Source organism: Sorex fumeus, unplaced genomic scaffold (assembly GCF_029834395.1).
Source record: "Sorex fumeus unplaced genomic scaffold, SorFum_2.1 ptg000099l, whole genome shotgun sequence".
NCBI lineage: Eukaryota > Metazoa > Chordata > Mammalia > Eulipotyphla > Soricidae > Sorex > Sorex fumeus.
This window is the reverse complement of record NW_026606156.1, coordinates 316,069-328,987: the sequence shown is the minus strand read 5'-3', so window position 1 is coordinate 328,987 and position 12,919 is coordinate 316,069. Positions and strand designations below refer to the sequence as shown.

The 12,919-nt window shown below is 49.6% G+C and overlaps 1 protein-coding gene across 1 annotated transcript in view; it reads right to left on the bottom strand.

The window, feature by feature from the left end:
• Positions 1–12,919, bottom strand: part of SETD7 (SET domain containing 7, histone lysine methyltransferase) — a 37,992-nt gene that overhangs the window by 10,121 nt on the left and 14,952 nt on the right. The window contains exons 3-6 of the mRNA XM_056134490.1: positions 9,854–10,055; positions 6,212–6,401; positions 2,884–2,965; positions 596–713 (exon numbers count right to left, since the gene is read on the bottom strand). Coding sequence (XP_055990465.1) covers positions 596–713; positions 2,884–2,965; positions 6,212–6,401; positions 9,854–10,055 — 592 coding nt within the window. The remainder of the gene's footprint in view (positions 1–595; positions 714–2,883; positions 2,966–6,211; positions 6,402–9,853; positions 10,056–12,919) is intronic.

The window sequence follows — 12,919 nt, the reverse complement described above, 5'->3', positions numbered from 1 at the left end:
CTGGGGGACCCCGGAGTGCAGCCCTCAGGATCACAGCCACCCTGCAAGCGGGTGTGGCAATCAAGACAGGGTCAGCCACGCGCAAGGCCAGTGCCGCAGCTCCAGCTCCCATGCTGGTTTTCTAGCCCTATCACGTAATTACTGCCGAAGCTCTGAGGCAAAGCTTGTCACCATCCCTCACCCCCTCCAAGGTGAGGGCGTCTGTAGATGGTGCCTCTGGGGATGTGGCTCCTTTGGGAGCCTTGATGAGCGGGATTATTGCCCTGAAAGCTCTCTGTTCCCTTCTGCCCGGTGCGAGAAGTGAGGGGAGTGCAGGAATCAGCGGCTCTGAGGACCCCTGAACTTGCTGCCACTGGCATCTTCGACTCGGGGCCTTCAGAACAGGGAGAAATCACTTTCTGTGGTTTGCAAGTCTCTCAGGCGCTCCTGTTTCTGCTGTTTCAGACAGGAGCTTTTCAAAGACCAGATAGCACTCATTTGACAATGATCTAGCCAGCTGATTTAGTTTCTAAAGTAAATGAGATAAGGAGACCAGGAAGACGGTTTGAAACAAAGCTCCACACCCAGTCAGATTGTCCTCAGGTCCCTCACTCACCTCCTGGTGTGTAATCCGAACTCCATTATAAAAAGACATAACGGTGCTGGGTCCCACCGCCACCTTTGCAAAGAGTCCTTCACCAGCGCTGGAAATAAGCGAGTCAGCCACATAGACCCTACACAGAACAGAGGCAAGTAGTGATTCTTGCAGCCTGATAGGGTGGTACTCACACCAGCTGCCAAAAATAGCACCAGGGCTACTCAGTCTGAAATATCACTTCGTAGTCATCCAACCAGGAAGGAAAGATGGAAGGGAGAGAAAGCTAAACCACAGGCGGTGATGAGGGAAATGAACACCAAGGTACTTCTGTCTTTCAAAGGTGCTTGGGGCTAGGAATGCAACTCAGGGTTAATACAGGCCCTGGAGTTCATTTCACAAAACAACTGTCTCTCTAAAATCTGCTTTCTAATGAGGAAGAAAATGGTGTTTTAGTATGACAACAAAGTACTTGGATTACGTTTTGAAAAATTTTAGAGGGTTAGAATTGGAGCAATAGTACAGCAAGTAGGTCACTTGTCTTGAATGTGGCCTACCCAGGTTTGATTCTTGGTGTCCCATATGTTCCCTAAGCCCATCAGGAATGATCCTTGAGTGCAGAGTCAGGAGTAAGCCCTGAGTACCCCTGGGTCTGACCCCAAAACAAAACCAAAAAATAAAGGGAGATGGAGAGATAATCCAAGGATTAAGGCATGTGGTAGACCCCAGTTCGACTTCCTGAGTACCACCAGGGGGTCATTCCTATGTACAGAGTAGGAGTAGCCCCTGAGCACTGCTGGGTGTGGCCCCAGACCCCAAAAATACAAAATAAAAATTTTTAGTTAAGGGCCAAAGAGATGGGTAAGGCATGCAATAGACCTGCATCCCTAGCACCCCATATAGTCCTCTGAGCTCATCAGGAGTGATCCCTGAGCACAGAGCCAGGAGTAAACCCTGAATATAATTGAGTGTCTTCCCCCACTCAAAAAAAAAAAAAAAGAAACCCAAAATAAAGTTTTCAGTTAATACCAATTTTTCACTGTCTTCCCGGACAAGAAAACATTTTGCAAAGCTAATTAAAATTATTCTAAAGTTTCTAGAGGCCAGTAATGCAGAACAGGAGTTAGCCTTGAACACTGCTGAGTAGCCCTCAAATAACAACAAAATCTTTTAATTAAGCTCCAGATGAATCTTTGACATGAGAATGACAAGTCTTAGGTAAAGGTAAAGGTAAAGGCCCTCCCGTTGTTCGTCGATTTGCTCGAGCGGGTGCAGTAACGTCTCCATTGGAGACTTTGTTGTTACTGTGTTTGGCATATTGAATACGTCACAGGGAGCTTGCCAGGCTCTGCCGTGCGGACGAGATACTCTCGGTAGCTTGCCGGGCTTTCCAAGAGGGGCGGAGGAATCGAATTCGGGTCGGCCATGTTGGCTGCGTGCAAGGCAAACGCCCTACCGCTGTCAAGTCTTAATACCATATATTCAGTAAGCGCTTCCTAACAAGGATTTCTAGCAGGTCAGCGGACCCTGCCTGTGAGGCAACTCTTCCTGCTGCCCACTTTTGTAAATAAAGTTTTACTGGAACATAGCACATCTGTTTCTTCAGAGATGCTCTGATGCTGCAAAGGAAGGCTGAAAAAGTTGAAGCAGAAACCTATAAAGCCTAAAATAGTTACTGTGTCTCTTTACAAAAGAAGTTTGCCAGCCTCTTTTTTGGTTTGTTTTGTATTTTGGGTCACACCAGAAAGTTCTGAGAATTTACATCTGGCTCTGTGCTCAGGGATCACTCCGGATGAGGTTCAGGGTCATATGGGCTGCCAGCAATCAAACACGTGTTGGGCGTGTGCATGGCAAGCACCTTGCCCCTGTATTATCTCTCCCTCCCCATGCTTCTGACTCTTTATTTTTTTCTTTTTGGGTCACACCCGGTGATGCTCAGGGGTGACTCCTGGCTCTGCATTCAGGAATTACTCCTGGCGGTGCTCAGGGGACCATATGGGATGCTGGGAATCGAACCTGGGTCAGGCGCGTGCAAGGCAAATGCCCTACCCATTGTGCTATCGCTCCAGCCCATGCTTCCAACTCTTGACCTGAGTTCAGTTCCCAGCTCCACATCATCTCCCAGCACTTCTTGGGGTGCTCCTGGAAACCCTCAGCAATGCCAGGGTGAACAGGTTGATCCCTAGCATCTCAGAACCCAAACAGCACCACATCCTTGGGCCCCTGGCTGAAAATTGCCAGTGGGGGGCTCTTGGCCTCCTGAGCCCACTTGGGAGCCCTTGACCCCCCAGCCCACCCCACAGAATTACCTCTCCGATTCGTAAGGGTCTGGAAGAAGAGCGTTGGCAGAAATGCAGGATGAAGTTGACTTGTCAAAGTGGTACACCGCGCCTGAAAAAAGCCAAGGTGTCAGCCAGGTACAGAGCAAAGGAAGGACTTGCATTTAATTTTTTGTTTTGGTGCTAAGGACCCACCAGGGGCCCTGGCACTGAAGCACCATCCCTGGCCCAGGGAACAGCATCTCAGACATTCCTCTTTCCAGTGGGACAAGAGTTAATGGGAAGCATTCAGGAATGAAGAAAGCCATTCGGGTGATACCGACCAGAATGAAATTCAATACAAATTCGCCTGAGTCTTATTTGCAGGCCTTAATGAATGGCCATCAGATGTGCTCACATCCCTTCCTGCTTCTGGATTCGCTTTTCTTCCGGGGACTCTAAGAAACTTGGATAATTATGACATTTTGAACAAGAAAATGCTTTGTCATGGAATTGTGCGCTCGCTTGGATTGGATCCGATTGCATCATGGTTTCTACACTTTGCCCTTGCTAAAAATGAAACCTTCAGTCTCTCCAGAATGAAGGAGAACAGAAGCACTTTTGAGAAAACACGAACAAAGTCATCTTTCTAGAATGGCGATTCAGAAGCCTCTTAGTCATTTGTTCCAGGAGCAGAGGTGCTCGGTGTCCTAGGACTGAAGCTGCTTTTCTCACAGGATTAGCCTCACCCTCGGGCAGTTGGCTCGGCTCACCCACTGGCAGTGTACCCAAGCCTGCCAGCATTCCCCCCTTAGCCCCCGCCCCAGCACACACACCATTTTTGTCCCAGACGAGTGTTCAGAAGGTGTTTGTTCTGTGCCCAGGAACTCTTCAGAAAAGCACTCATTCCCGCCAGGATGGTGGCTTCTGACTCGGGTCAGGAGGGAGGAGGGACTGAACCCTCTTGCCTCAGTTCACAAAGAGGCAGCTTCGGGAAGGACCATGAACATGCCCGAAGCTCAGGGACCATGCCCATGCTGCCACTAAGGATTTCCATCACCCTTTGGGCTCTCGGGCTGCAGCTCCTTATTGCAACACGCGGGAGTACATAGAACTGAGTATGACGTCCAAGTATGTGGTTCCCTCAGAAAAGCTAAACCCTCCAGGCCGGAGTGATAGTACAGCGGGGAGGGCACTCCCCTTGCATGTGGCTAAGCCAGTTTCCATCCCCAGCACCCCAGATGATTCCCTGAGCCCTCCAAGGAGTGATCTCTGAGTGCAGAGCCAGAAGTAAGTCCTCAGCACTGCTAAGTGTGTACCAAAAACCAACCCCCTCAAAATCCCTTTGCAGACAGGGAGATGGCGCATTGAGCACAGGCCTAGTGCGTCCCTGAGCTTACAGGGCTACACTCCAATCATAGTGTTCAGACTGGACTCACATTTCACAGGTCTCCCCATTATTGTCCCTGTCTCATTCCTGGATCCCATCTGGATTCCCATAACACATTTGGATGGGTTCAATTTTAACTTTGAAAAAACAAACCTCAAAATGGGACATTTGATCTTGGAAGACAGCAGCTCGCCACAGAGATGTCTCCGCACCCCAATATTTAAAGTTTTAGACATCCTATACTATTCATAGCAAGCAATACTGTAGGACCGTAGCACTGCCCTCCCATTGTTCATCGATTTGCTCGAGCGGGCACCAGTAACATCTCCATTGTGAGACTTGTTGTTACTGTTTTTTGGCATAACAAATACACCATGCGGAGCTTGCCAGGCTCTGCTGTGCGCACAGGATATTCTTGATAGCTTGCTGGGCTCTCTGAGAGGGATGGAGGAATTGAACCCTGGTCGGCCGCATGCAAGGCAAACGCCCTATCCACTGTGCTATTGCTCCAGCCCAGCAAGCAATACAAAATAAATTATTTAGCATCTGCCTGTGAGGTGGTTTAGTGGTGGTTTATTGGTGGTGAGAAAATATGAAGTAATGGTGATGGGATTGGTGTTGAAATACTGAATGTAATTACTGTGAACAGTTTTATGAAAATAAAATTAAAAGCATAATTTCCTGGTTTTGGTCACCTGCCCTTTGGTAATTCTCCCTCAGAGCCTGAATAGCTAACTGGAGCTGAGGCTTATTAACACCTAGATCTATTAGCTTTTCTATTTTCCTCTCTGCAGTTTAACATGGATGGAAAATAGATAAATCTGCTGTTTTCAAAGGACCATACCAATTCAAGCTGCTTTCTGACGCAGTGCCATGCAAAAGACAAAATTTTGGTCACTGCCCTCCTCGCCCCCTGCAATATGTTATATTCTCCAGGTTTTCCTTAAGAAATATTTTTACAATTAGAAAAAAAATGTTAAAGGGGAGTACAGTGAGACTTATGGAGGTATGAACTATACTTCCAAAATGTTATAGATTATAAAAAACTAATAGTCTGAAAAATTTGTTTGAAAGAACTTTAAAATGTTTAGTGTTCTGAGATATATATATATATATAAAATTTTTTATTTTTTGCTTTTTGGGTCACACCCAGCGATGCACAAGGGTTACTCCTGTCTCTGCACTGAGGAGTCACTTCTGGCGGTGCCCAGGGGACCATATGGGATGCTGGAAATTGAACCCAGGTTGGCTACGTGCAAAGCAAACGCCCTACCTGCTGTGCTATCATTCCAGCCCCCTGAGCTATATTTCTAAGAGGAAATGGGATTCATTTTTCTTGTTTTTGGGCTACAACCAGTTATGCTCCAGGGTTACTCCTGGCTCTGCACTCAGGAATCACTCCTGGCGGTTCACAGGGCACCATATATGATGCTGGGGATCGATCAAACCTGGGTCGACTGCATGCAAGGCAAACGTCCTTCCCACTATGTTGTCCTATGGCTTGGGCACCAAGGACTCTTTTTTTCAAACATCTTCAGCTGGGTTCATGGGCCTTTGGGAAGTGACTTCATTAGGATTCTGGCTGGGGTGACGGGTGTGGAGGGTGCTTAGGGGGAATAGAGGGGGACTGCCACACTATTAACTGTCTTATCAGAGCTCAGGCTGGATCAGTTGGACAATCTGAGCCTGCTGGTGAGCTCCCAACTCGGTTATTGTGTTTTGGTGGTGCTGGATGAAGCCCAGGGCCCCCCCTAGGTAAGGGGGACACTGCATCTCAGGCCACAGCCCCTAACCCGCTCTTGAGGAGCTCCTAACTCCAGGTCAGTTTCTTCCCTCTGCTGCTCTCTCCTTTCCCTCCCCTCCTGGGTCAGAACTGAGTCCCACCGTCCTGCAGAGGGGCCCCAAAAGCGAGACTAGGGAGCCGGGGCCAGCGGGTGCCCAGCCTGGCCACAGACCAGCGGCTGCGGGGGCAAGCCTGTGGCTACTTACTTCCAGGCACCAGTTCAAAGAGGGGCCGTCCTTCCTCTGTGGCCAGGACCGTGGCCAGCTGCCCTTCCATCATCTCGCCGTCAATGAACTTGCCGTACAGTGCCGTCCTGCCGTCAGGGTAGATGTAGGCGATCTTCTCCCCCGTCATCTCCCCATCTTCGTTCACTTCCCCGACAAGGCTGCCTCCATCCTGATGGGAGAGACCCAGTCCGGAAAACGTTTTATATATATATATACATATATATGTGTGTGTGTATATATATGTGTGTGTATATATATACACACACACGTGTGTGTGTGTGTGTGTGTATAGTATCACTTGTATCACTTGTCATCCTGTTGTTCATCAATTTGCTCGAGTGGGCACCGATAACGTCTCCATTTGTCCCTGTCGCGTGGTAGCGTAGTCCAGTGGCATATTGGGGGCTCTTTCAGGGTCAGGGGAATGACCATCATTGATACTGTTTTTGGCATATCAAGTATGCCATGGGTAGCTTACCAGGCTCTGGCGTGTGGGCGGGATACTCTCAGTACCTTGCCAGGCTCTCTGAGAGTATATATAATATAATATAATATATATTATATCTCCACGGCTGCAGGAAGGAGAGAAAAACGTGTCCTCTAACGGCCTCGTCCAGAGAAACCTCAAGGAGGTAGAGGCACGGGGCAACTCGCCTGATGTAGGGAGTTGGGGGACAGGGCAGGGCAAACTGTGCATCATCATCCTGTTGAACTGCTGACCCGCTTTGGCCCTGACCCGAGATGCAGGTGTGTGGTGTTGGGAGTATTAGCCACCTCCGTGCGGAGGCAGTGTCCCCGCACCTGCTTGCCCCAGCTGCTTCTCCTGGGCAGGTCTGCAGTCCTGGGCTCCTGAGGAGATCCTGGGCTCAGTTATCGCTTGGTACTAAGGAAGTGGACTGAGCAGAGCTGCCTGTATTTTATTTTTTATTATTATTTGTTTTGGGCGGTGGGGGCGGTGGGGGGGGCACACCTGGCAATGCTCAAGGCTTACTCCTGGCTCTGCACTCAGGGATCATTCCTAGGGCTTGAGGGTCGATATCAGGTGCCGGGGATTAAACTCATGTCGGCTACATGTAAGGCAAGCACCCTACTGTACTATCATTCCAGTCTATTTTTTTTTTTGGGGGGGGGGCACATCTGGCTGTGATCTGGGCTTACTCCTAGCTCTGCACGCAGTGATCACTCCTGGTGGCGCTCGAGGGACTACCTGGGATGACAATGAACCAGGTTGACTGCATGCAAGGCAGACACCCTTCCTACTGTACTGTCACTCCAGCCCCTGTATTTTAAACTTCACTTTGATCACTTATTCACATAACAATATGATGGTTGTGAGTGGAAAACAGTAATGAAATCATACTTTGGTGGGGAAGTTGGGCCATACCTGGCGGGGCTCCTGGCTTGCTCCTGGCTCTGTGCTCAGTAGACAGGGGCTTGGGGGACCATATGTGATACCAGGGATTGAATCCAGGTCAGCTACATGCAAGTGCCTTAATTTCTGTACTATTTCTGGGGCTTCTGCTTGCGTTTTTGAAATGACAAGAGGACTTATGGACACCCCGTTCTGAGAATCCGCCATCATCATCTTTCTTTCAGATCAAAAGGGGAAGGGAAAGGAATCCACCCAAGGGGCTGGAGAGAAAGGACAGTGGGCAAAGGCATGTGGCTCGCATGCAGCGGCTCAAGGGACCCCAATGCTGCCGACTCATGGAAGCAGAACAGCAGGTATGTGATGTCTACAGCTTGCTGCAGGCTAATTGCTCTTTGGAGAACAAAGAATATAAATTAAAAACAGATCTCAGCATGCCCAGAGAGAGGGAAGTACCTGGAAGCCTTTTCCAGGGACAGAGCACATTAGGGATTGCTTTCTCTCCTCGCCGAGCTCCTAAGAGCTCAGCAGATGGGAGGAATATTCCTGCAGGATTCGCCACAGACTGTTGGGGAAGAGCTGGAGGGTGGCGGAGCGTTTCCCAGGCCCCATCCCAAGCACCCGCGCCATTGCTTGCTTGTGAAGGGAATTCTGTCTTTCTCCGTCTCCCATGTTTTCTTTCAAATCTTTTTAACTTCTGGCTGGGAGGAGGGGAGTGGACTTCTTTGACTCTAATATGCTCTGAATTTTGGGAGTTATGAATCTTTAATTAATAACTTGATAACCCCAGGCTGGAGTGGTAGTACAGCAGGTAGGAAGCTTGCCTTGCATGCAGGCAACCTGGGTTCTATCCCTGGCATCCCATATCATCCCCCAACCACTGATAGGAGTGATTCCTGAGCGCAGATCAGGAGCAGCCCGAGTATCACCAGGTGTGCCCCGCCTCCCCTGCCCCCATCTTTGATAGTCCAGAGGCTAGAGAAATAATTGGGTAGGTCTCTTGCTTTGCATCCTGCCAATCCTGCTATAGTTCCATGAGCATCCTCAGGAGTCACTCCTGAGCACAGAAACAGGAGTAAGCCACTATCACAGGATGTGACCAAAACCCTCCCAAATCTTCCTCGCCCCCAAACAAAACCAAAAGCCTTTGGTATCTCAATGCCAAGGAACAACTCTGAACGGAGCAAACTGTCCTTAAGGCGGGTATCTCAGTCCTACACGGTGAATCACTGGTGTTTTCACCCTGTTCCAGCTCATACTGTCGTCACACACACTTCTCTTTGCGGGAGGAAGCTGGTCTCGTTGTGTGCCGAGAATCAGCAGTGGTGGTCTCACCTCCACTGTGGGGCTTTCCTCATGGCAGAAGGAGGAGCCCTTCACTGATCAGTGGGAGGGCAGGGCGGCCACCCCCAGACACCCATCTTTCCCCCTGCCAGTTTCCACAAGACTGTTGCTTCTCATTCCTGGGTGCCAAGATGCCTGAGGTGCCCACAGGCTTCCCAGCCCCCATTTCCCACTTCCAGGCAGGTTCTGCTTCCCCAAGCTGCTCCTTTCTCCTCAGACAGAGTAAGGAGTCGTAGAAGGTCCCTTGGGCCGGGTCTACACCACAGCTCCTGGACCCACCACCAGGTTAATCTGAGAACGCCCGAGCCTCTGTCCCCACATGCTCCCGAGAGTCTCTCTTGGTGTTCGGAAAGAACTGCAGTTCTATTTTTAGATTCCAAACTGCAACAGCATTTAGAATGCAGATTCATCCGTTTTAGCTTGTTCGTGAGCTTGCTGAGGGATTTTCATTCATTGTGGCTACAAGAAAAGTGGATAATGGGAATCATGGCGTCCACATTTTTGTTTGAGGTAAAATACTTCGGTGCTCAGGCTACTCTCAGCCAGTGCTGGTGTGTGAACCCAGGGCCTGATCAATACATAGGAATCGAACTTGGGATCCTACGCAGAGCCAGGAATCACCCGGGGTTGGCTGTGTGCACAACAAGGGCCCGACCCCTCTGCTATCTCTTGGACCTCCCCAAAAGGGCTATCTGAAAAAGCAATATATGAACTTTGTCCATGAGAGGCACAGTAAACAGTCTTGTCCCACTCTGTTTTAGCCACAGGGAATCATTCCTTTCCCACGGGGCAGCATCCCAAGGCTGTGACACACACAGTGGGACTGCTGGCTGCGCCATACCTTCACTCTAACCAGAGAGGACAGTGGTTCCCTGGCAGGAGTCAGGTGCGGCGAGCACTTTGCTTACCGGGTAGTAGACCCAGCAGACCCCATGCCGAATGTTGTCCTTGTACTGGCCCTTGAAGATCCGCCTTCCGTCTGTGTCGTACTCCTGCGCCGGACCGTTCAGCTCGCCGTCCACATAGGTGCCCTGCAGAACGCCGCCATCTTCGTATGTGTACACGCCCTGGCCCTGCAGCGCGTCGTCCACATAATACCCCTCCAGGGTGCTGCAGAGGATGGAGGACAGGAACGGGTCAGACAGGGCTCTTCCTCTGCTCTGTTCAAAGCAAGGGCCCTGCCCCACCTGGGGAGCCAACTCCTGGCGAGGCTCAGGGCATCATCTGTGGTGCCAGGGATCTAGCTGGGGTCGGCTGTGTGCGAGGGGAGTGCCCTCCCTACTGTCCTCTGGCTCTCGCCCAGCACTGGTGCTCCTGGAGGATCCCTCTGCTGTGCTGTTGGTCGTGGGGTCTGCTCTAAACATTGCACTCGCTGTCATCATTTACGGGCTCGTCACAAAATACATCTATCACTGCTACCCAGTCCGAAGAGGCCCCTTCCATCTCTAGATGTGTGCGTGTGTGTGTGTGTGTGTGTGTGTGTGTACACATACACGAGTACGGGTGTGCACATATGTATATGTGTACATGTGCACATGCATGCATAAAAGCACATATGTGAATATGTGAAGGTATGTGTGAGCGTAATCATGGAGAATGGGGCAAGTAAGGAAGACTGGAGACCAACCCCCACTCATCTCAGCAGCAACCTGATAAAAACAGGAGCTTAAGTCCCAGAACACTAGGAGGCTCAGGTGATGATCTCACACCCCAGAAAACTCCTTCGGAGCATCCAAACAGGCTCTCAGGACGGACGTTGGCCCCAGTTACCTGTGTGTAGGGAGAGGTGGCAGAAGGGGAGTACAAGTTCAAATTACTTTTCATGTTTCAAATTGCGGGGGGGGCTAGAGTAATTGCAGTGGGTCAGGTACCTGTCTTGTTTGCAGCCCACCCTGAGTTTGATCCTCAGCACCACAGAGGTCCTTGGAGCCCCACTAGGAGCGATGCCCGAGCATAGCGGGGGTGGCCAAAAAGAAAACAAATAAAATCAAAGATGGGCTGTTTAGTCAAGGCAGATGGATAATCTTCACATGCACAGATTTCATTCATTCATACATTCATTCATTCATTCATCCAACTCCCAAACAGTAACAAATGCCTTTTGAGGAATGATCGCTCTGTGAGGTTCATAATGGTCAGGAGGAATCGCAAGGCAGATACCGTGAACATAAACTGCTGGGGGGGTGGGGGGAGAGGGCGGCATTTCTGTTCCTCGGGACTGGAGAGGCCGCCTCCAACCCTCACAGATGGCAGAATGGTCTGTCGTTGGGAACTGAGATGAATCTAACTAACGCTCGCTCTGATTACCTTGCTATTATTCTTCGTAGTTTCCCAGGGAGAGGGACGGTGGTCTTTCAGTCTTGTTTGTACTATCAATGACAAACAGACTGAGTAAATTTATGAAGAGCACTTTAGCAGGGCCCAGGCTTCATTAATCAGAATTTGAAATCAGGGAGGTCAGAATTAATGAGTCTCTGCTGTCGGTGGTTTCCCTCAATAGGGAAAAAGAGAGAGAGAAAGAGAGAGGGGAGGGGTTGGGAGGGGAAGTACCTCTATGCACAATAACTAATCAACCCACAGAATGATGTAACAGTGCAAGAAACCATCTCACCCTCAGACTGCAATTTCCGACTGGTCAGATCAAAGGTAGCATCCGGTTAGGTTTCCCTTTCGAGCGAAGAAACCTCGCTGACAGCGCTCGAGAGCTGTTGACCTGAAATGCCACGTTACCTGACTGCCCTGCATTTTCGTTTGCTCAACCTCAACCCTATTGACTTTGGATTCACAACACCACTCAAAATGTCACAGTGCATGTTTAGATAGGATTATCCCTGCCAGGCTAGCCTGCTAAATCCCTCCCGATTTATGATGGAATCTATAAGGCAGGGGTCCTTTGAACCAGGACGCACTTCTCACTAACCCTCACTAATCCCGCTCCCAGGAACATGAAATTAACATGCCTCAACACTCTCCCTGGGAACTGAATGGAGCTCAGGCGCGCGCATACACACGCATTTTTGTCAGACACGGAAGACAGGCACGGGAGACTTCTGGCATTATTTGAAATTATCTCCCCTCTCAGAGAGCCCGGCAAGCTACTGAGAGTATCTCGCCCGCACAGCAGAGCCTGGAAAGCTCCCCATGACGTATTCGATATGCCAAACACAGTAACAACAAAGTCTCCAATGGAGACGTTACTGGGCCCGCTCGAGCAAATCGATGATCAACGGGAGGTCCTTTACTTTTACTTTACTTTTATAATTTCACCTGCTGGAGGAAACAATTTCACTTCCTTGTCAGCTGGTTATGATAACTTGCACAGAATCTGGTGAAGAAAGGAACATCTCAGAAGCACTGGATTCTCCAGGCAATAGAAATGATCCACCTAGAGACTGTCATGAAGAAAATCCACTTCAAGCATCAAGGTCTGGTGCCTTTCCTTCTTGCCTTTTCCTTCTGTGGTCCATTCTTGTCAACCCAGTGTACAACTACATCCCTCCTTCCTTTCGGTGGCTTCTAACTGCTGCTGTCAAGCTAAAGCAGCTGAATAGTTGCTACAGAGACCAGATGTGCCCTGAAAATCCTAAAATATTTACTATCTCACCCCCTCCAAGTAAAGCTTTTCTGTCTGCTCCCAAACCCTCTGCTCCTGCTGCTTTCTACAGGGACCCACGCCACCCGCTGGGTCCTACCGCCACGATGCTTTCCGGGCTTCTCTCCCTGACATTACAGGTCCTGTATGACACAGGCAGAGGGAAAAAATATAATGGTCACATTTCCTTCCCCTCTCCCTCTTTCCAAGCAAAAATATTCTTAGAATATTAACATCCTAAATATGACATTTTTCCATTAAAAAAATGAGAATGGCACAACCTAAGTTGCCAGTGAATTGTTCCTATTGAAGACCAGCTAAGAGAAGCATCCCTCTAGCCCTGAGGACCTGGTGGGACCAGGCTTCACATATATCCTGGGGC